Source organism: Triturus cristatus, chromosome 3_1, assembly GCF_964204655.1.
Source record: "Triturus cristatus chromosome 3_1, aTriCri1.1, whole genome shotgun sequence".
Lineage (NCBI taxonomy): Eukaryota > Metazoa > Chordata > Amphibia > Caudata > Salamandridae > Triturus > Triturus cristatus.
Window position 1 is genome coordinate 149894906 of NC_140583.1, and position 22662 is coordinate 149917567.

A 22662-nucleotide genomic window follows, 5' to 3' on the forward strand; every position below is an offset into this window, starting at 1 on the left:
GCCTTCCGTTTCAAGGAGCTACTCGGTGAGTACCATCGCCGGGGAGGCATGTTGACGTGCACATAGGTTGTGCCGGTCAAGACGGATTTGGGTACACAAATCCGGTCTGCACTGTTTAGCAGTGTATATGTACTGTTTAGCAGTATATCAAGTATTCCGAAGTATTCAGTTATTGTCAAGAATTCAGCGTGGTGATTAGTTAAGCAGACTGTCATCATTGTCGACCATTATTAAATGTTTAATGTTTAATGTTTAAAGTATTCAGAAAATGTCTTGCATATTGTGGTATGAATGACTGTTCATTGTTCACTGTTCATTATTGTGTTTCTCGTATTAAGTAAGTTCAAGAGTAAGTATCAGATCAGTTGTTAATATGCCGCTCTTCTCGAAGTTAAGACAGATTACCACCAGAAAAGGGGTGCTTGAAGAAGCAGTTCCTATTCCTCCTAGAGACACTCCAGGACATTTCATGTACCATAAACATGGCATAGATGCCATATTGTTTCTTGATCTATGGGTAGATTATACCAAGGGATTACCGGAAAGTCAAAGGTGGCCCATAGCGGGAACCTGGGATGCAGAGTGCATCATGAAAGTGGAGGAAGAGTTATGGAAAAGAAAGGTCAGACAGTCACAGAAAGACGCTATCGAGTTATGGCGTAAAGAATCTCATAGACGAACAGAAAAAGCACGTAGACAAGAAGAGAGGAGTAAAGAAAGTTCAAATAAAGTTCAAGAAAATCTATTAATTGAGGAAGGTATCCGAGTGAAATCAGAACAAGTAAATAGACAAAGTAATGCTCTTATGAATGGTATGTATCCCCTTCTAGCCGAAGGATTACCTAAGGCTGCTCCAGAGATACCAAAAGACTTGCCACCCCCATTATTTCCAATTAAGGTACATCCAAAAGGGCGTCCCAGAACCGCAGAAGACGTTTTCCTTTCCTCATATCTGGATGATGCAGCCCCCGAGTATGCTAACGCCACACCACATAGACCGTCTGGCGGAGGGGTTCAACGTCAGGATCAGGTATCTGTCCCCGTGCAACAGCAAGTCCCGACGCAAGTTTCGGCAAGCACATCTGTTTCCGCATCTGTTTCCGCAGTCGACTCTACAGGGGTATCGACACCCATAGTTGCTGTGTCACGTTCAACGAACCCTTTCACACCCGACGCCCCAGATGGGGCCACGGGAGGTGCTAGCAGTACTTTTACACCACCTAGAATAAATAAACTTGTCTTTCAAGAGTCAGCACATTCACGTACACCTAAGTTCGTAAGTGAACGTGCGCTTAAGGAACTCCTTGTAAATTGTAGATATGACCCGGTGGTTGGTAAAGAGGATGAAATGGTCCTGGCATCATTACGTATTAGGCGAGCCGCAGAGTATTTAGCAAGGTTACCAGGGATGACTACGCATCTGGATAACATATATCATTTTGTTCAAACAGGACGAGATCCAGGATGTATTAACAGAGCTATGGAATTCCAGAAAGTAGAAATACAGGGGGAACTGTTACGTTTCCTCATAAACTGTGTGATCAGAAATCAAGATCGTCCGGGGGTAGACATGAACGTAATGCTTACTCTTACAAGATGGAGTCAGAATATATCAGAAGGGAGACACGATAAGCAAAATTGTATAATAGCCATGTGCCGAAAAATCCGTAAAGAAATAGAACGTATTCATGCAGAAAGATTGGGAACAGACGAGTTTGAGCAAGATGAAGTGTCCGAATCAGGGGACTCTGCAAGACAGTCAGAGACCATAGCCTATGTAGGCAGAGGAAGATCCTGTGAAAATACTAGATGTTTTTCTGATCCCATACATTCTGTATGTCCAAATAATAGCAGAACGTATCCAACGCCTGTAATAAATCTGAAGTCTCCTGAACATTCGTTTCAAGCCGCAGATAAAATACTACGAGAACGAAGGGGTTACCACCTCCTCGATTCCATGGATGAGCAAGAATTAGCCAGATCAGCCGTTCACTGGATCGTTAGTCCTGAAAAATATGGTGATGAGACCGTAGCACACACGTTTCTCAATCTCAGTACAGATGAACAACGTTTAGCTGGAATCTATATGATTCAGCAACTCCTCATATTATATAAGAGCCAACATGCTGATCCTGGTCCTTTACCTGATATATTAACGGAACTACTCACGAACAGATGGAGAGGTTCTAGTAACAAGTTAATTAAAGAGATATTAGTGTCACGTAAACAGTATGTCCTTTTTGTAAGTCCGGATTCTCTCTCGCTGCCCCATAGAGAAAGAACGCCGTACTATATGGATAGACAAAATCCTTTACGAGAAGTGCACCCAATAAAAGGCGAAGACAATGAGTTTCACCGTGTATTTGTTTACACACCCATATCAAAAATGGAATTATTAGAAATGAAGAAAGTAGTACCTAGCCATGATAAAGACCCAGCGGGTTTCCACCGAGAAATTAAAGACATGTTACTGATGGGAGAGTACACCTTTCCTGATATTATGACGATATTAAAGGTGCTTTTGCCTGCTGGCATTTATGAAAAACTGAAAGAAAAAGAGTGGGAAGTGGGAGACCAAAAGATAGACTGGACAGCATTAGCAGAGGAAGAAAGGGGCCGAACTGCAGGTTCGGGGCTCGGGGATAAAGTTAAACTATTACCAGGTTTACTAGTACAGGTACTGCCACGTTTATTAACTACAAAAAAGGAAGATTGGGGTGCAATCACAGCCTGCAAACAAAAGCAAGATGAAGACACAAGCGATTATTATGCTCGATTTGAAAAATGTTTTGGTATAAATAGTGGTATAAAAGCAAGTAGTGACTCATATCCACATTTATTTGTGACAAAATTAGTGGAAAATGCATTACCTCCAGTAAAGAATAGAATATTGAAATTCGAGAGTACCTGGCAAAGTAACACTCCGTCGCAAATGCTACAAATGTTACAGTATCATCACAATAGAATTAGGGATGAACAAGAACACGAGCATAGACGCATGAAGGATACAAAAATGAAAATGCTAGTTTCTCAGACAGTACCAGCAGATGGTCACAAAAAGAGTGTGACACATTCTGGTGATTCTGCAGTTCCTGTAAAAGGAACCTGCAATTACTGTAAACAACTGGGCCATCATGTACACGATTGTCCAGTCCTGAAACGTAATATAGCTACAGGCATTACAAAGGAGAGACCACGATTAGTTAGACAAGATCAGAATGAACAAGGAGCTATGCTGCATGGACAGTCCGTGCCAGTTCAGCAACAGTCCATGCCAGCCTCACAGCAACCCATACAGTTTGTGCCAGCTGCACCACCGTTGCCTGCTACTGCCACACAAACCGCAACACGACAACTGTATCAGACTGCACAGTATGAATACCCTGAATACCAGCGTTACGCATGAACCAGCCTAGAGAGGGAAGTTGACTTACCACTTATCGAGATTCCTGTAGATCAAGAAGGACCTTATGTACATAGTGAATTATTAGGTCAAGATAGAAAATTCTTACTCGATACAGGGGCAAGTCGAACAACTATAAAACGTAGTGAAGTTCCAGGGGCACCCCTCTCAGGCTCTCAAAATGTTTCCCTTGGTTTTTCAGGAAAACCTATTGTTAATGAAGTATCAAAGCCTCTACCACTTACGATAGGACCTTTGACACGAACTACAGATTTATTGCTTACTAAATCATGCCCAGAAAATCTGTTAGGAATTAAAACTCTGAAAGCACTAGGAGCCATAATATGTTGTTCTCCGGAAGGAGTAAGGTTGTTTTTACGTGATTTTAAAGGTCACTATGTGTCTAGAGACATGGATCCCCGACTACAGACTTTACCAGTACATCTATGGGCACAAGGCCCTACGGATGTTGGCTGCATGAACATTACACCCTATCGAGTCACACTGAAAGCAGGAGTGGTACTACCACGAATGCGACAATACAAGTTACCGCATGATGCTGTAGTGGCTTTGCTGAAAATCATTGATGAGCTAATTGCCCAGGGAGTAGTTGTAGAAACAGACTCCAATGTATGTAATTCACCGATAATTCCGATTCTTAAACGAACTGATCCTACTGCTCCACCAGTGTACCGATTGGTTATTGATTTGCGTGAACTAAACAAGTGTATTGTACCACAATTCCCTGTGGTCCCTGATATATCATCGTTATTGACAGCAATTGATTCCGAAGCAACATTCTTTACTGTAATTGATCTCAAGAATGCCTTTTTCAGCGTCCCAATAGATCCGGAAAGCCAATACTTGTTCGGATTCAGTTTAAATGGGCGCAGCTTTAAATTCTCACGCGCTCCCCAAGGATTTACAGAAAGCCCCAGCATCTACAGCCAAGCACTGAAACGAGAACTTGACAGTATCCACATGCCAGTCAATACAGCACTGCTTCAATATGTCGATGATCTGCTGATCACCGCGAGAAGCGAGCCAGAATGTGAAAAAGCTTCTCTGACAGTTTTACATTTCCTAGCCGACAAGGGGCACAAGGTGTCCCCTTCTAAGCTGCAATTCTGTGTTCAGCGAGTTATTTATCTTGGTCACTCGCTGTCCAAGGAGGGAAGGCAGCTTACACCAGATCGCATCCAGTTAATTGCTAACATGTCAATACCCCAGACACAAAAGGAGGTGCGGGCTTTTATAGGCCTCACTTCATATTGTAGACAGTGGATCCCTCAGTACGCATTTCTAGCAAAACCACTCATTCAGTTAACCACACAGGAGGCAGCCACATCGACTGTTCTCCCTTGGACTCAGGAACATACACAAGCTTTTGAAAGCCTAAAGGAAGCTTTATGTCAAGCACCTGTTTTAGCAACACCATGTTATAGCAAACATTTTACACTCTTTGTTACAGAACGCGAAGGTACTGCCTTATCAGTACTCACTCAGGATCAAGCAGGATCACGCAAGCCATGTGCTTATTTTTCCAGTACATTAGATCCCGTAGCTCAGGCTTTGCCTGCATGCCTGAAATCAGTGGCAGCGACAGCTTTAGCAATTAGACAAAGCGATGCCATAGTATTAGGACACCCATTGACAGTACAAGTACCACATGCAGTAGAGGTTCTTGTGAACCGAACACAAACACAACACTTGACCATAGCAAGACTTACTGGTTATGAACTGACATTGTTTCAACCACACATAGAGATCCGACGGTGTAATACATTGAATCCTGCTACACTATTACCTGTAATTGGAACAGACCCACTAGCTCATGATTGTGTTGAAATCATTGAAATAAAGACGAAACCTAGACAAGACTTGACAGACGTTCCATTGCTAGATCCAGACCTGACGTTATATGTAGATGGTTCGTGTATGAGGACAAGTACAGGAAATTTAGTTGCCGCATATGCAGTCACAACAGACACTGAAGTTATTGAGACAAATTGTATAGATACTTTGTCAGCCCAAGCAGCAGAACTTGTTGCTCTAACACAAGCCTGTATTCAAGCCACGGACAAGAAAGTCAACATATATACTGATTCACGTTATGCATTTGGAGTCGTACATGACTTCGGAGTGCTTTGGCGGGAGAGGGGTTATTTAACTTCTCATGGAACACATATTCAACACGGGTCCCTCATTCATGCTCTGTTAGACGCGATTCATTTACCGACTGCAATATCGATTATGAAATGTAAAGCACACACGAAGGTTACTGATATCATTTCTCAAGGCAATGATTTAGCTGACAGAACAGCCAAACAGACTGCTCAGAATCGCACATCCGACATGACAAAGCCAATAGTTCAGACACCAACACAGTGTATGACAATTAAGGATCCCACACTTGATGTAATTGACATACAGACACATGCCACAGCAGAAGAAATAAAGAAGTGGACTGAACTAGGAGGGATCCAGACAGATCAAGGATGGATGACGAAAGAGAAATCTGTATGGTTTCTCCCTGATTCCATGGTTCAAGCCATTATAGCTACAGTTCACAGTCCAGCACATTTAGGAGAGAAGGCTATGCTAGACAGCATTCAGCACATTTGGTTCAACAAACATTTACGAGCAGCAGCTAAACAAAAAGTTCGTACCTGTATGATATGTTGTCAGTTTAATCCAGGAAAGAGTGTTCCCGTAGAGCAGGGTGGATTTCAGCCTCCTGACCATCCTTTTGAAGTCCTCCAGATGGATTATATTCAGATGGAACGTTGTCGAGGATTCAAATATGTCCTCGTAGTTGTCTGCGCTCTCTCCCGTTGGACAGAGGCGTATCCCGTATCAGATTACACTGCCCCGACTACTGCCAAGCAGCTAGTTCGAGAATTCTTCCCACGGTACGGTTTACCACGTGTTGTATATTCAGATAACGGCCAGCCTTTCTCATCCGAATTAATGAAACATGTCTCACTTTTGTTGGGATATCAGTGGAAATTCCACTGTGTCCGACACCCCGAGGCAGCAGGTCTCGTGGAACGACATAATCAACTTTTAAAAATCAGATTGTCCAAAATATGTCAGGAAAAAGGTGTGGACTGGATAGTAGCCTTACCAGTTGCGCTATTCTACATGAGAATGGTAGCACACTCTCGAACAGGGCTATCCCCGTATGAGGTGATCTTTGGTAGACCACCGAATATGTGGGGGACGCCTATACCCCGTAAAATAACTGATGTTGACTGTAATATGCTGACAGATTACCTGGCTTCCTTGATGTCTGCACTACAATCTTCTCGTTCACAGGTGGTCGCAGCTTTTCCTGACAACACTGAGGTGAAACCCCATGACGTGGTCCCCGGGGACTTTGTCCTGGTTCGGAATTTTGATAGGAAAAGCCAATTGGATCCTAGGTGGAAGTTGCCTAAGCAGGTCCTGCTGACGACCAGAACAGCTGTGAAGATCGAAGGACGGAAAGGATGGGTGCATTCCACCCATATAAAAAAATTTCATGGACTACCTTCAGATATAGACACTGTGCCCTGCACTCCCTCACAGACTGATTCAAAACTTCCTTTTGTTGAACAAAATGACTCTCAGTGCTATAAACAGAAACTCAGGTCCAGATCTAAACTGTCGGACGATTTGATTGTTTAAGTCCTCTCCAAGGTGAAGCGGTTGAATCTGTCCCGACATGTATCCCTTAGGTCTGAATGATGCAGAGTCCAGAATCATAATGAAACGACATGCTTATTGTAAATTACTGCGTAACCACTGTATTGTGACATTATTAATTTTGTTTTTATTGAGTATTTTAGTAATTATTACGAGTATGATTTTGCACATATATCATCCTGTTTCTAAACGTGTTTTCAATATAACTGATGAACATTCTTTTAGTGACCTACCGCCACATGAGTTGTCCTATAGACTTGCGCTGCGCAATAACACATTCATTAGTATGTTACATCATTCCCATCAGACTAGTAATGCGACCAATTGTTGGGTGTGTGGCCGACTCCCTCCCTATCAGAATAACAAAGGAGTTCTGCCTTTCTTTCCACATCCATTTACACGCAATGGCTCCTGTGGAGCATGGTTTAGTTTATTAAATTCCATAGACCCAGACACAGCAGTTTATCAACAACATTGGATATGGGGAAATCTAAATCTAGTTTTATTCAAAGTCTGTCACCCTAATAAGGAGGGTCACCCCAGTAGAACAGGAACTGATTTAGAAAATGAAGTGTATAAATTAGGTAATTTTACGCCTAATCTTATGATTTTGAATGTCAAATCCGAAGTTGAACTAATTCTGCCCACTATGTCAGTATTTCCAGTAAAGGGTGAATTATGTGTGAGAAAAGTTGGTTCCATACATATGGGCCATAGCCAATGCGTTACTACAGTAGAATATAGTGATCAAGGCAAATCTTCATTTAGAGCTTCTCGCCATTCTTATTTTATATGTGGTCAGACGGCATATATGCGTCTGCCTCTAGATTGGGATGGTACCTGTTACATAGCATTCCTTCTGCCACCTGTTTTCCTAGCTCCTCCTGATTATTATCGAAATGTTCATTTAGTACACAATAGAGAGCGAAGAGATCTCCCAGTTGTCGATTATACTGAGACGGCATGGGACAAGTATGTAGATTTCAATAAAGGTATCTTTCCCTATATAGGTACAATATCAAATAGTAAGCTGATACGCAGACTCACCAAGACTCTTGAAGCTGTAGTAAACGAGACTATAGCCGCCCTAGGCAATCTGACAGAGGAACAATCAGTGATGAGAATTGTTGTTCTCCAGAATCGTCTTGTCCTTGACGTCATCCTGGCCGATAGGGGCGGAGCTTGCAGGGTCATCGGATCCAGCTGCTGCATTTTCATACCAGAAAATTCGCCATCTGTATATAAAGCTATAACACGCCTTCATAAGATTGTAAGCCAGATACACGAGAATCCAGGCACTTGGACGTGGTCCGGGTGGTTTTGGAGTGTGATATCAGCCTGGGGATGGAGAGTTCTATCCTTCCTAGGTATTGGCCTTCTTATGCTTTTCAGTTGTTGCATATGTTTGCAATGTGGACCAGCGATTTGTGGTCTGTGTGCCACATCGTGTATTCCACATCAAGGTTTTCGCTCAAGATCCCGGAAGAAGAAGGAAGAAGAAATGATGCTCCATGAGCAAATCGATGGAATGATGAAGATTGATGTCTCGTGAAGGGCAAGAAGGGGACAAGGAGGGAATGTGGAAATGTGGATTTTCCTGGTCAGTTATGTCCCCTATCTTGGACCCCAACGGTTCTATATGCATGTTACAAGTACATGTATGTTCCCTCCAGTTCCAGTTTCTAAGACGCAAACATATGTGTGTCTACCGTCAACATGTTCTCTGTCAGATCCGCCATCAATGGGCTGGATATTCGATTCCTAAGTATAAAAGGCCACCGACTTTATATGGCCAAGTTACTCCATTTTTACAGTTCAGGCGAGTAGGCCCGATTCTGTCCTCAAAGCCTTTCCCTGCTCTCTGTCTCTGACAGCTTCAGCTTGAGCTCGCATCTGTATCCATGAACTTTGTCCTACTCTCTGTGCAGCTAACGGTGCCTGCCTCGGCCAGTTTTCGCCTGTCTGCCAAGAAGTTGTATTTCACCTTCGAATTATCTATTTTGCTCTTCAGCCGATGCATTCTTGCCTAGTAGTTTAAGTAAACATTCCTCCAGTTACCAAGCAAAAGGCCAGGCTTCTCTGTCTTCATGCAAGTGATTCATAGCCCTGTTGCTATGGAAAGTTTTCTGCCCCTCGCATCTCATATAGACACTTAGACGCTTGTACACGCACATAGTCAGTATAGAATAGATTCTGTCCGAGAGTCTCTTCCTTGTGGATAACATAGTTCTTTAAACATAGGATGTTAGATATGATTTGGGATTAGGATGACTTGACCCCAGACTTCTCGTCTCCACATGTAGAGCTAAATGTCAAGTCCCCTTCACCCCCTAGTTACACGTCAATTACACGTCATGCTGCTGCGCGCGCATCTATGCCAAGTATTATCTTATAGATCCACCTATGTCTGATAATGCAAGCCAATTATGTTTCTTTTATTCCTTATTACGCCTAGTTTCGATTATGTCACTGTTACGTCATTTTTCTTATCAAATGTTACGCCTTCTACATTCGTTTCATTGTAATGCACTTATTATAAAAATGTATGTCTGTTAATAAGTTATTGTACTTCACTTCCTGAACCCTCGTGGTGACGGAACCTGAAGGCCGCCACTCGAGTCGGCCATTTTGAATGGAATAAAGCCCATTAGAAAACCTCTTATACCACGGATTCTGCCTCTTGTTATTTTGAGCTATTTACTTTAATTTAAGATTCCGCATGAAATTCAGTCCGGTAATATTTATTTTATTTACCACAGTGCCTAGTGGTTGTTCTGCCCTCCCGGGGTAGATTAGGAACTATTGCCCTCATCTGACTCCGGGGTGAGGGAAAGACTGTGGTAATTTTTGGCCTGCCCCTTCTGGCCAGCCCCCACCCCTACATATAAAAAAATAATATTGTCCCTGGTGCCTAGTGGACTTTCTGCCCCCTGGGGAGTGGGGGGCAGAGCAGGGGTATTGCCCTATCTGCCTCCAGTTGAAGCAGATAGACTGTGGCACATTTTCTTTGGGGGGTGGGGGCATTTGCATACCCATTTTGGCCAGCCCACACCCCTACTCATAAAAAAAAAAACAATCCCTGGTGCCTAGTGGGCTCTCTGCCCCCCCCCCCCCCCATCTGCCTGATCGGGGTCAGAAAGACTGTAGATTTTTTTGGGGAGTGGGGGCATTGGCATGCCCTTTTTGGGCAGCCCCACCCCTATATACATTAGAAAAACTGGTGCCTAGTGTGCTTTCTGCCCCCAATACCTTTGCCCAAAAATATGGGTGGAGAAAAGCCCTTCTGACATGGGGCCGTTCCCCCCCTTTCTGGTGCCTAGTGGGGGGATCCCTGCTTGGGTATCGCCCTCCTGAGGTGATCCAAAAGCTGGGATCCACTTGGGAGAAAAGAGATTCTCCCCTTTCCAATGATATCTATCCCCTCTGCCTCGGTGCTCAGGGGGCTGAGATAGCCCCCTGGGCAACAAGGCTGTAAAACTGAAACTGAGTTTCAGTTTTGGCTTCTCTGAAATGACAGTGTGCACTGATCGTCATTTCAGAGAAACAATCAGAACACCCCTGGGAGCTGGGGAAGCTCTTCCCCAGCTCCCAAGGATGTTTTGATTGAAAGGAAATCCCTCAAGTGTCTGTACCAGAGGGATTTCCTATGCCATGTGCGAAGACAGCCGGGAGCCGTCCTAAGCACATGAGCACTGTGGGGTTGGAGGGCTCACAGCCCTCTGACACACAAAACCAGTTAAAGTGTTATGACCTGTTTATATACAAAAAAGCAATATATTGTGCTGTTACTAGTGGTATTGTTTGGGAAGAAATATCTACATTTTGAAAAAGGAAATGAAAGAGGGAAATAATAGAGATAATTGATGTTATAGAACTAATATGTGTTTAGAGGAGTGCTGACACCTTTTGGACCGGTGCCACTGCACCTACTGCACCATTCAAATCATGACCCTGTTGACTGCAAGGTAACTGCCTGCTTAGTAGTAAAATGTAGAAATATTAGGTGTTTAGTGGGGTGCCAAGAGCTTTTGGTCCTGGTGCTACTTCTGGCCCCAGTGCCACATCACCTGCAGCACCATTGAAATCATGGGCCTAGTGCCTGCTAGATAATTGCCCTCGTAACTGCCTGTTTAGTAGTAAAATATTCAAATTTTGGTGTTTAAAGGGGTGGCTAGAGCTCTTGGTCTCTGTGTCACTGCACCTGCTGCACCATTGAAATCATGACCCTGATGTCTGCAGGATAACTGCACTTGTGACTGTCTTGTGTAGTAGTAAAATTTAGCAATAATCTGGGTTTAGTGGGGTACCTAAAGCTTTTGGCTGCAGCTCCACTGCACCTGCTACACCATTCAAATCAAGCCCCTTTTAACTGCAAGATAACTCCAATAGTGTCTTCCTGTATAGTAGTAAAATGTAGCAATATTAGGTGTTTAGAGGAGTTCTGACAACATTTGGCCCCGGTGCCACTGCACCTGCTGCACCATTTAAATCAAGCACCTTTCAACTGCAAGGTAACTGCAATTGTGACTGCGTGTTTAGTAGTACAATATAGCAATATTAGGTGTTTAGAGGGGTGCCTGGAGCTTTTAGTCCAGGTGCCACTGCTCCTGCTGCACTATTGAAATCGTGACCAAGCACTTGTTAGATAACTGCTTTTGTGACTGCATTTATAGTAATAAAATATAGAATTATTTGATGTTTTGACGAGTTCTGGCAACTTTTTGGCCAGGGGCCACTGCACCTGCTGCACCATTCAAATCAAGTCCCTTTTATCTGCAAGGTGACTGCAATTGTGACTGCCTGTTTAGTAGTCAAATATAGCAATATTATGTGTTTAGAGGAGTTCTGACAACAGTTGGGCCCAGTGCTAATGCACCTGCCACACCTTTCAAATCATGACACTGTTGTCTGCAAGGTAACTGCACTTGTGGCTGCCTATTTAGTAGTAAAATGTAGCATAGCTCTTGTATGTTAACTCTTTTTAACATGCAATGTTTATTACAACATTTAGACCTTTATCATAATGACCAAATAGATTAAGTTGAAAAAAGTCAATCTGATAATGCCTAAAAAATGCAAAGGAAGGTACTGAGGCATGAACAGGAAATTCCACAAATGTTCTATGACTAAAACATCTTCTTTACACAACTAAGTAATAAAAGGCAAGCATTCCAGAATGCTGTTAGCAGCTGTCTGCCTTTTCCTTGGGAAGAGATCTTTATCTTAACAGTGAATGGAGCTTAACCAATGTGCACAGCTTTAGTAAAAGTATCCTAAATGCATCCAGCCAGGGGAAGCTAACAAAAAAAAGTTCCACACAAAAGCAAATGAACACAGTAATTCGGCTACGGGAATGGATAAGATCCCTATTCTGAGATATATTAAATACAAGAGATTTCACAAACACAACGCCAAGCAATGTGCAGGCAATTATCTCAATCATTGCAACTCTGGTTTTGGCTTGGTGTACATCATGCATATTCTTTCAATAAAATTAAAATTATCAGCCTTAGTAAGGGCCTTGCAGATATTTGTATAATATTAAATCCAATGTCTGAGCCCATTAAGGGAAGTAAATGAAAGGCTGCCAGAAGTAGAAGCTGGTATGGCCTGCTGCCTTTGGTAGCCCTGATATCAGGTATCATGTATCAGTAGTCATCAGGGAGAAGCAGCAACAGAATTGGACATCGAGTCAACAATATGATTTCATTAAAGTCAAAGCGTGTAGGGTTTTAATACTGCTACCAGGGGTATTTTGGTGGATCAGCATCCATAGTTTCATTCTGTGCCAATGGGGTACTCTAGGCTCTAGGGAGAAAATAATAGCGACCAATGTCTTTTGTGTGCCTTGTAGGTTTGCAAATGGCTGTGTGGAAGGATTTTTGGAGGGTGGCCCTCTCTGTAATATAGAAATAACATGGATTTTTTAAGTTTAAATTATAATTGTGTAAAGGATACAAGAAATATGAAGAAAACGTCACCAGAAAGTTAAACACGTTCCTAAGGGCATCTCAGAATGTAGGTAAACCCCTGATATGTCATGTGAAAGGATCATAATTATTAATTTTGTACAATTTGTTTATTTTCCCACTGTTGAACGGTTGCTATCATGAATACAATTTCCATGTTAAGGAATATGTTAGAATGTATACTGCCATGTAGCTTTCTCTGTCACCAACACAGCTTTTAATCAACTTGTATGACTTATACAACTGATTCAACAAGTCAGATTCATAAAATTTGCAATTCATTTAGATGTATAGTGACCTGAAAGACCGTCTTTATTCACACCTTCACAGAAAAGAAAGATGCAAAGCGGTATTCATTATTTTAAACAGATTCTCTGCCATTGGTAAACACACAATTTCAAATATATTTATGTATTCAATGTTATTGCTTGAGCTGTATTGTTTTATTAATTTTTGCTTTTGAATTATCACCTTAATTCAACTAAAAAAATTTATCATTTACACACTGTTCAATGTTATTGTACTACCAAAGCCGCAGTCAGAATGAAAAATGGAAACAGTTCTAGGATATGTAAGTCCTATGTGCCCCTCTCTTTTTAAATATTAATGCTGTCCATGGAAAATACAATACCTTCAACTTAATAAGGTCATATAAGAAGGAGACAGAAGAGGATATATCCCAAAGGGAGTGCAAGAAATAAAAGCAAAGATTTTGAGTCAAATTGCCTCACCCACCTAATAGCCACATTGAATTGGAAAGGATAGCAGGCATTTCACCGCCTAGTGGGTTAAACACTCCTCAGAAACTCACAAGAGTTTGACTAAATCTAATTTTTCCTAGTCTGGTTTTCTGTTCCAAAGATTTATAAAGTAGTGGATACCCTACTGAACTAGGCTAAATCTAACAGAATTAATAATTATAATAAATCCCTCACTGTTGGATCGTTATTTCAGTGAAACTTCACCAAACTACCAAGCAAAATCTACAGATAAAGGGGCAGATTTACAAGCCCCCTGCGCCACCAGTACATCACTTTTCATGACGTACTAGTTGCGCAGGGAGTTCCTCCATATTTACAAGGACAGCAAAAGCCACCCTGCGTGACTTTTCCTCTCCTTATAAATACAGCTCTTTCCCACGCAACATCCATGGAACAAGACACATTACTAGATTTACGAGATATCGTAGACCTGGAGATGCTTCTGAATGCTACGCCACCCTAGAGGTGGCGTAGCGAGGCACAACGAGGGGAAATGTTTTCATTTCCCCTCATTTTTCCTCTTTCAATGCGTGCTGCATTCTACAGCACGCATTGAAAGACGAAAATTCCTGTAGTGATTGTTTTTGTGCAGGAAGGTGCCCCTACCTGCACAAAACAATCTCCCCACGATGCAGGCATCCTTGCACCATGGTGCAAGGGTGCCTGTGCAAGCTAATGGCTGCAGTTTGTGCGCCAGCGCAGGGGGGAAGCACAGAGATGTGACATATTCTTGTAAATATGTTGCATCCCTGTGCTTCGGAAGTGCTGCAACGTGGCACAGCCAAAGGGCTTGTGGTGCCACGCTGTGGCACTTCCTTGTACATCTGCCTCCTAGAATCATCATAGCATAACACAATTACTTCTCTATTTGAGTAAGAAAATGAGACATACGTAGAAGTATGCATCCAAATTGGCTAATTTAACACTGAAACAATCATCAGCCTTATCTCCTCCCAGAAGTACCTTGTGGGACGCAAATTTGTAGAAATAAATGGTTTTATATATCTAGGTGTGGCATTATAACTAGCCTTTGAGGAAGGGTACTCACTATAAGTGTTAACAAGAAGATGGCAGCAGCTCCAAATTGGAAAAAATGCGTCTTAGTGTTTACTGTGGCGATGAAGTTATTTTTTTTAATGATGTTTTGTGTTTTTACATCACTATTTCATTTCATCCTGAGTCAATATGAACAATTTAAAATACCACATTTTAGTTTTTGAACAGAGTAGAACTTGTTCCCAAACCTTTAAATCAAAATGCACTATCATTGTATAACTTATTTTGTGTTCATATGTTTAACTTTACTTTTTTCTTTACTACCCCATACAGAATGGAAGCATATGCTGCTCAGTGGATTTAGAATGTCTCCAGAATAACTAAAATAGCAAATACAGACTCTCCTGGTTGATGGAAAGTGATGCTGCTACCATCAAAATTGAATTGTATGCGTGTACTAGCTGACGTTTTATACAATAAACAATTACAAAAGTCTTCAATCAGTGGAAGACGTTTTGGAGTTGAACTTCGGACTTGATACTATTCCCATGTTTGCTATCCTTGTGCGAGTGACTTACAATGAAGAGCAAGCACGGCTATTGTTTATGAAACCTCTGTGTCGTAAACCACACACTTCTCTTCTGTCATCAATATCAAGAAAATGAACTAATTTCATTCTAATTGGTTATGTGTTTTTGTTTGATTTGCTAAATTATTGTCAACAGACAGAAAATAATCTGTAACTACCACTTATTATTTTATCTCATTGTTTTGGACATTTTCTTTATCTTGTAAGCTTCAGATGCATTTATGAAAATATGTATGTATGTACAGTCAATTTGGATAGTACTTACATTGCATTGTTTTAAAGCATTACAACATGCTATTGCCTTGTACAGCGTGTAGTACAGTGCTTCAAATTTAGTTGACCTAATGAAATATTTACCTGAAAGGTGTGTGAACTTCTTCCAAATATCTAAAGAAGTGATACATCTGATCATTTACTTTGGGATATACTACATAAACATAAAATCTACTTACAGAAGAGATTTCTATGCCATGTTGATACATTTAATATACCCTAAAGTGTATTGCTATTATACAATTTTGCAGTGGAGAATCCACCTACCACGTTTTCACATTTAGGAACAATGTGACACAAACATTTTGTGAAATAGTTTAAATAAGAAAAATATTATATTATTTTTCATGAATAATTGATGAGCTGCATTACCCTTTGTTGCACAAAAGAACCATATACACCTAAACAGTATAGTATTTTTATTTTCATTTGTTAATTTGTTTTTAAGCTAACTGCTATCCATAGGTTATTTCAGTAAACAATCATGAAGAAAGCTTTAAATTATAAAGCCACATGAAGTAGTTGAATTTCAGTTGCTCCAAAGTACATGCACACATTATTATTAAGCAAGGCTGGACTTTTGTATCTTCAACAATAAGAGAATGTTATTATGTCTTGTATTCTTTTATTATAAGTGTTGTGGTATTTGATTTACATTTTAAAAAGTGTAGATTTGTGGAATCTTGACAATGATGCTATTAATACTGGAAACTAAGCAAACATATGTGAATACCTAGAGCATCACCAACACAATGGACAGGTTAGATAAGAATGCTGCATATATGTATTGTACATCCAAAACAAATATAATTTTTTTTTTATCAAGCGCATACACCATCTAATTTTCTGGTTTTTTTCTACATTAGAGCTTCTGTTTTAGCAATCGCTGCAAAAGCTATCTCCAGTGCATCTGTTTATTCTTCATATTCAGATTGATATATGGATCCATATACAATATGTTTTGCTATATAACACTCTCTTTCTTACACTATAGCATTGTTCGAAAAAACTATTTTATCAAAAGCTGTTTTGTGGCATATTTTCTAGCATAAATGCACTGGATTTATAGCTAAGTCTTGAGCCTGCTCTTGAGCTGTATTGCTCCCTGTGAACACGGATTGGTTGTGGGAAAATGATAGGATCTCATGCCCCATTTCTATATTGACATATGACAATGTACAGAAATAAAATAAGAAAATGTTATTTATTTGAGAGCGCTGTATTACAGAAATAAATGACACATCAATTATAATGAAAAGAATATGGGTCTGCTGCAGTCACCCATAAGACTTCCCAATGTATTTACATTTTGTATCCCAGTACGCTTTAGCACAGATGAATTCCAATATTACTTTTCTTTGACAACATTAAATGTACATACTTTTTTTTTTTGTTCTACCATTACAGTGTTTCATCTGTGCAAATTAGAATTTGGTCTAATTGTAACCACAAGCGATAAATGAAATAAACACAATGCACTTTGTAAGACAATGGTCAATACATCTCCAGATTGCATTATAATACCAGTAATGTGTCAATCTATGCATCTGAGAAGAGACTGGCTTACAGGAAAAAGATGTAACACTTCTCCTTGTACAATTAACAATATTCCATACCAAGGTCATTGCAACAGGAAGTATAGAAACAGTTTATTTATGCTGATCTGGAAGATCTGGTTATTCACAATAGAAAATATTTAATAATACTTGCCCATTCTACTTGCATTTATAAGTGCTGGAAGACTAAGAAGTTATTAAGTGATCTGTTACAACTACAATTGCTGTCATTACAATAATTATTTCCCTCGTTTCTAGAGCAAAGACTGTAACATTTGAAGACGTGGAACTAATAAATTAAAGCAAACACTAATTGCTATGTTTTTGTATGCTCGCTGCTCTTATGATGCTAATGCTACTGAAAGGTGAAGCAGGAAATATGTTGAACAATGCAGTCACTATTTCTATAATTAACAACTCACAACCGTTTGAAGCATAGTGTATATAAGAACTATCTTGTTACCCTATTGCTCATAAGATTGTAAACATAATCAGCTAAATAAACCAGTACATTTGTAAAAAAAAAAAAAAAAATGAATACTGATTCTTTGTAGCTTTGGTTTCCATTCCATAAAGTAATGGATAACCCTTGGGAATTATACAAATGCCAGTGTATGCCTCATGGGAAATAAACATCCTCAAACTAACGGTCTGTGTGCTCTTTTCTTTCATAAAATGATTTCATATTTCATGTTAATCAGAGGAAGGGTGTCTGGCATTAGCACTGCATGAATAACATTGTCATATTTCCTGAAACTCTTAGTTAAGGGTCATTTATGATATATTTTTTCATAGGATAGTAACAACAATTTACAAAACCACAAACAATCTTAGAGCAAAAATCAATATAAATTGATGTTATGGTATGAATCAAAACTTGATGACCTTTGTAGTTTGACAGTCATGGTAAACTACATAAACCATGCACTGCACATCACATATGAAATCACTGAAATTGTCTGTCATGACATTTGTGACCTAATAACTAATAAGATCTCAAGTGGATTTGTAGATGATATTGATAAGATAAATAATGCAATCAAAACTGACATTATCAATGATAACCCCAATTTGTATGCTTAAGACATTTATTTTTCATTGTGGAGGCTTCGTGGTGACAGACTTGGAGTCTGACCATTTAGGCAGTGTCTGGCGGAGGAGGAGCCTGCACCAGCTGCCCGCACCATGCGCTGTAAAAATGCTGATCATCTACCAAAGCGCGGGCTGCACCCGGGCAATGCCCAGGCCAAGGACGGGCCCATCCGTGTCCGTCAGAGACTGGAGGAGGCTTGGCTGGCCCCACCCCCTTGGTTCTCTGACTTCAGGGGGCCAGGTTACGGGCTGTCCACAATTGCCCAATTGGAAGTAAGGAGCAGAAGCCCTTTGGAACTACCAGGGAAGGCTGCATCCAGATCATCACTTGGAGGACTCTGGACTTGGGCTCTGGCTAGGCACCCCTGTGCAGGTAGGAGAGCCCATTTACCTGTTTTTCATGAGTAGAATAGGCCCAGTGTTCTTTACAATCACACGGTCCCAGTTTCTAGGCTCTGGGTGTTTGTTTGTTTCAGCACGGGTGTCTGCTTGATGTTAAGAACTGGTGCAAGGAGTTGTCTGAGCCTTCTTGCTTCTCTGTCATTGACCCCTAGTGCCTGCTTGTTATATTCCCTTGAGTCATTCCCATCTCAAAGGCTTTACCCTTTTTGGGAAGCCATCAACTGTATAATCTGTAGGATAAAGCTGGGGGACATTTCCCAGGGTTGCCTGGGTTACCATAATGGGGACATGTAGGCTTGCAGGATCATTTGCAAGGGATCCTGTGTACACTGCATGAGTATGGGCTCTTTCCTGCAGCAGGCCAAAGGGGTTTGGGACAAGAAAATTGAATTGGTTATATGTTGACTCTCTCGATCACCCATACTTCTCCCCTCCCAGAGTTTTTGTGTACTTCTATTTCCAGTTTCCCCTTAAAAAGTCTCCTCTCCTAGCCCTGTGAATTTGGCAACGATCGTGGTTGGGGGTGTTTACTTCCTGACCCACTCTCAACAGAAAGGTGCTCAGTTAACAGCTTCCTGGATAGACCCCTTACACCTGCTGTGGGCCCTGCAGGGAGGAAGGGAGCTAGGGCAAAGAGGAAGTGCCCTTCGATTGGAATCCATGCCAAGCTTCAGAAGAGTATTAGCTCGCACCCTAGCCCCCCAGAGCCCACGGCTGTGTCCAGCCCAGATGTTACGATCATGCTCGGTGCTCTTAAGGTATCTCCGTTATCAGGCCGGGACCTTAAATTAGACCCTATTCTACACCGTTTGTCAGCTATCGAGAACGATCTTAATAAACTATCCTCAGTACTGCAAGGTGACCCTATTGCATTGCCCACTTGTCCCCCGGTCCCAATAGCTTAGCCTTCAAGTAATTGTCGTAATATGCAGGAGCCTGCCTCGAAGATTTTATCTAAGCCCGTGACTGAGGGTGCAACTCAGCGCATGTGTCATCCAATATGTTCCTCTACATTGTCATTGCCAATTACTTCCAATGATGGGACCTCCTCACGTTTTAAGCAGCACCAGAACCCAGGAACTGTTGCAGGTTGGTCCAACATGACGACTGATGGAAGGTCAGGTGGTACCAACTCAGGGGCATTCAGTAATTCCAACCAGAGACCTTGCACTTTACACCTGCTACCTGAGTCAACTCTATTCGTAGTGGTACTAACTAATGTCCCTCGACTTGCTCCAGGTACAAAGGAAGACTTTTATCAACTGAAGAATAAAGGTGTATTGGTTAAATTACATCATTGCCTAGGGTCATGGGTAGAAATTCATATTATTATGCTTCGTAGAACATCATGGGTGGGTAGAGTTAAGAAAAACTGGGATGGGGACTGTGTTACTATTAATTTTAAGAACTCCTATGTGGTAAACAGTATCTTAAGCACGGCCTCCCAACTTAACCTTAGGGGTCATAACTCGGCCCTTGTCGCCCTCCCATTGGGTTATTTTTACAGGCGTGTGATCCACCCTTTGTTTTCATTTTGCAGAGACCAGGGGCAGTCCTATTCTAATGTTCGTTTTGCAGGAGATTCTAATGTCCATATGTGTGAGGACCTTAGACTTGGGGGCTAAAAGACATGGGATGTGCACACCTTACTGGCCTGCATATGGAACATACCCCTCAGGGCTTCTTACTTAACACTATTTTTTATGTGTTTGACCTAATGTCTGCTATGAACAAGTTGCCCCCGGACAAGATAGATGTCGCCCCCACCTTCGCCAGGAGATGGTGTGAGTCCTTTACTGATTTTATTGTTGTTTCTATGCATTTTTTCTCATATATTTTTGACTTCACCATTAAGGAAAGCATGTATAGTGATCACAACCTGGTGTGCATTTCGACAGGATGGCCTCAGGTAGTAATTCAGTTAAGGATGGGGCAAGGGGGTCCCTGCTGGCTGTGGAATGTGGGAGGAGATCAAGTGGGGTCAGATGATTCCAGACCAGTTCTATGAGTCCCTGTTCACTCAGTGTAATAGGGAGTTTGCCACCTGCCTAGAGCGTGTTGCAAAACCATCAGACATCTTGGAGGCTTTTGGAACCTATTGTGGAACCTGGCCGGGCATTTACCTCATTCAGGCCAGAGATAATGTTGACTCCAACTGTTCTGGGCCTCCAGGAGACTGAAGGTGGTTTTGAGCATAACACCAAGAGACCCCCTGGCTGTCAAGAGACACCGCAGACATTATAAGGTCGCTTGGCAAAGTGCAAGTCTGTTTTGAAAGAAGAGTCCTGGACAGAGTTGGTAGAGGCCATCACCCTGGGTAACAGCTCCAATTTCTGGAGCATCATTAACAGCCCCTTTTTGGCAGGAGATAGTGCCAGTTTATTGGATGACCATATCTCTTAGGATGACTTTGAGGGCATGGTTTAGCCAGACTCCATTTTGAGGAAAGCCCAGGAAACTGTTGTGGGCAACTCCAAGGTCATATTTTCAGCACAGGAGGTAAGAGCAGGTATTATGGGGTTTTCTAAAAACATGGCCCTTTGCCCAGACGGGACCCCCCTAGAACTCTATATTTCAAATCTGGAAATCCTGGCGCATGTACACACCTCAATCATTAACGCCTGGGTCAAGACAGGCCGCCCGGCTACTTGGGCTTTACCCACTATTGTCGCTGTCTTCAAAAAGGGAGATCGGGATAACACTCATTGCTATAGGCTCATCTCCCTTTTGGATTCTGTGGTAAAGGTTGTGGGTCGTATGGTATTAGGTAGGCTAGTGAGTTTGGCAGATGATAATAACATCCTTGCTGAGGTCCAATTTGGTTTTCGCCCTTGATGCTCAACGGTGGCTCAGCATCTAAATTCATATATGTTTTTGAATAAGTTCACCGTTGCCTGCACTGGCATCGTCTACCTAGCTTTTATGGATCTGTCTTCCGCATTTGATCGCTTTAACAGATTCAAGCTTTGGCACTTGAGGTTTTCTATTAGTATTGACAAAGATTTTGTCCTGTTCCTAAGGGATCTCCATAGAGACACTAAAGCTGTAGTTTGCTACTATAAAGACCTGAAACTGACCAGTGAGTTCTCCATCCAGAGGAGGGGGGGGGGTGTCAGGGGTGTATCTTGGCCCCTTTTCTTTTTAATTTTTACATCAACAATTTGGAGCAGCTCCTCCCGAATTTAAAAACTGAGGGGCATATTTACAAGGAAAGTGGTGGAATGAGGCGTTAGCATTCCTTGCTTAACGCCTCACTCCGCAGCTACAGAAACGCAGTGCTGCACCGTATTTACAAGAATATGATGCAGCCCTGCGTTTTCCCCTGTGCTGGCGCTACACTTAGCAGACTAGCACCAATGCAGACACCCTTGCACCATAGTGCAAGGATGTCTGCGTGCAGGGGAAGATTGTTTAAGTGCAGGAAGGTCCCCCTTCCTACACATAAGCAACCTTTAAATGTCATGTTGTAACTTCTATATGTGCTGCTTAATGCAGCACACACAGTAGTTGCAAAATGGCATTTAAAAAAAAAATTCTCTTTATGAGCAGGAAGGGGGACCTTCCTGTACATAAACAATAATTGGCCTTTTGCTGTGTTTATGTGTGCTGCACAATGCAGCACACATGAAAACAGCAAAAACGAGGAGAAAAGAAAGATTTCTTCTTGTTGCCCCAGGGTAAGACCAGGTTTTCCCTGGTCTTAATTCTGGCACTGCCTCCTATTTACGCCTCCCTTGTAAATAGGAGGCAGCATCAGAATCAATAGTTGCGGTGGAAGGCCCACATCAACACCCATTGCCCTCCCCTTTCACGCTAAACATAGCGTGAAAGGTGGCCTTATTTACAAGGCAGCTTTAAGCCATGTTAAGTGGTTTAACTCTGTCTTGTAAATAAGGCGAAGCCCCTATCGCCACAGGAACATCATAAAAAGTGA

General features: G+C 41.7%; 1 protein-coding gene across 1 annotated transcript in view; it reads left to right on the forward strand.

Annotated features, from left to right (window-relative positions):
- NELL1 (neural EGFL like 1) overlaps positions 1-17878 on the forward strand; it is a 3594225-nt gene extending 3576347 nt beyond the window's left edge. Inside the window, exon 19 of the mRNA XM_085643606.1 lies at positions 15150-17878. Coding sequence (XP_085499732.1) covers positions 15150-15200 — 51 coding nt within the window. The 3' untranslated portion in view covers positions 15201-17878. The remainder of the gene's footprint in view (positions 1-15149) is intronic.
- The last annotated feature ends 4784 nt before the right edge of the window (positions 17879-22662 follow it).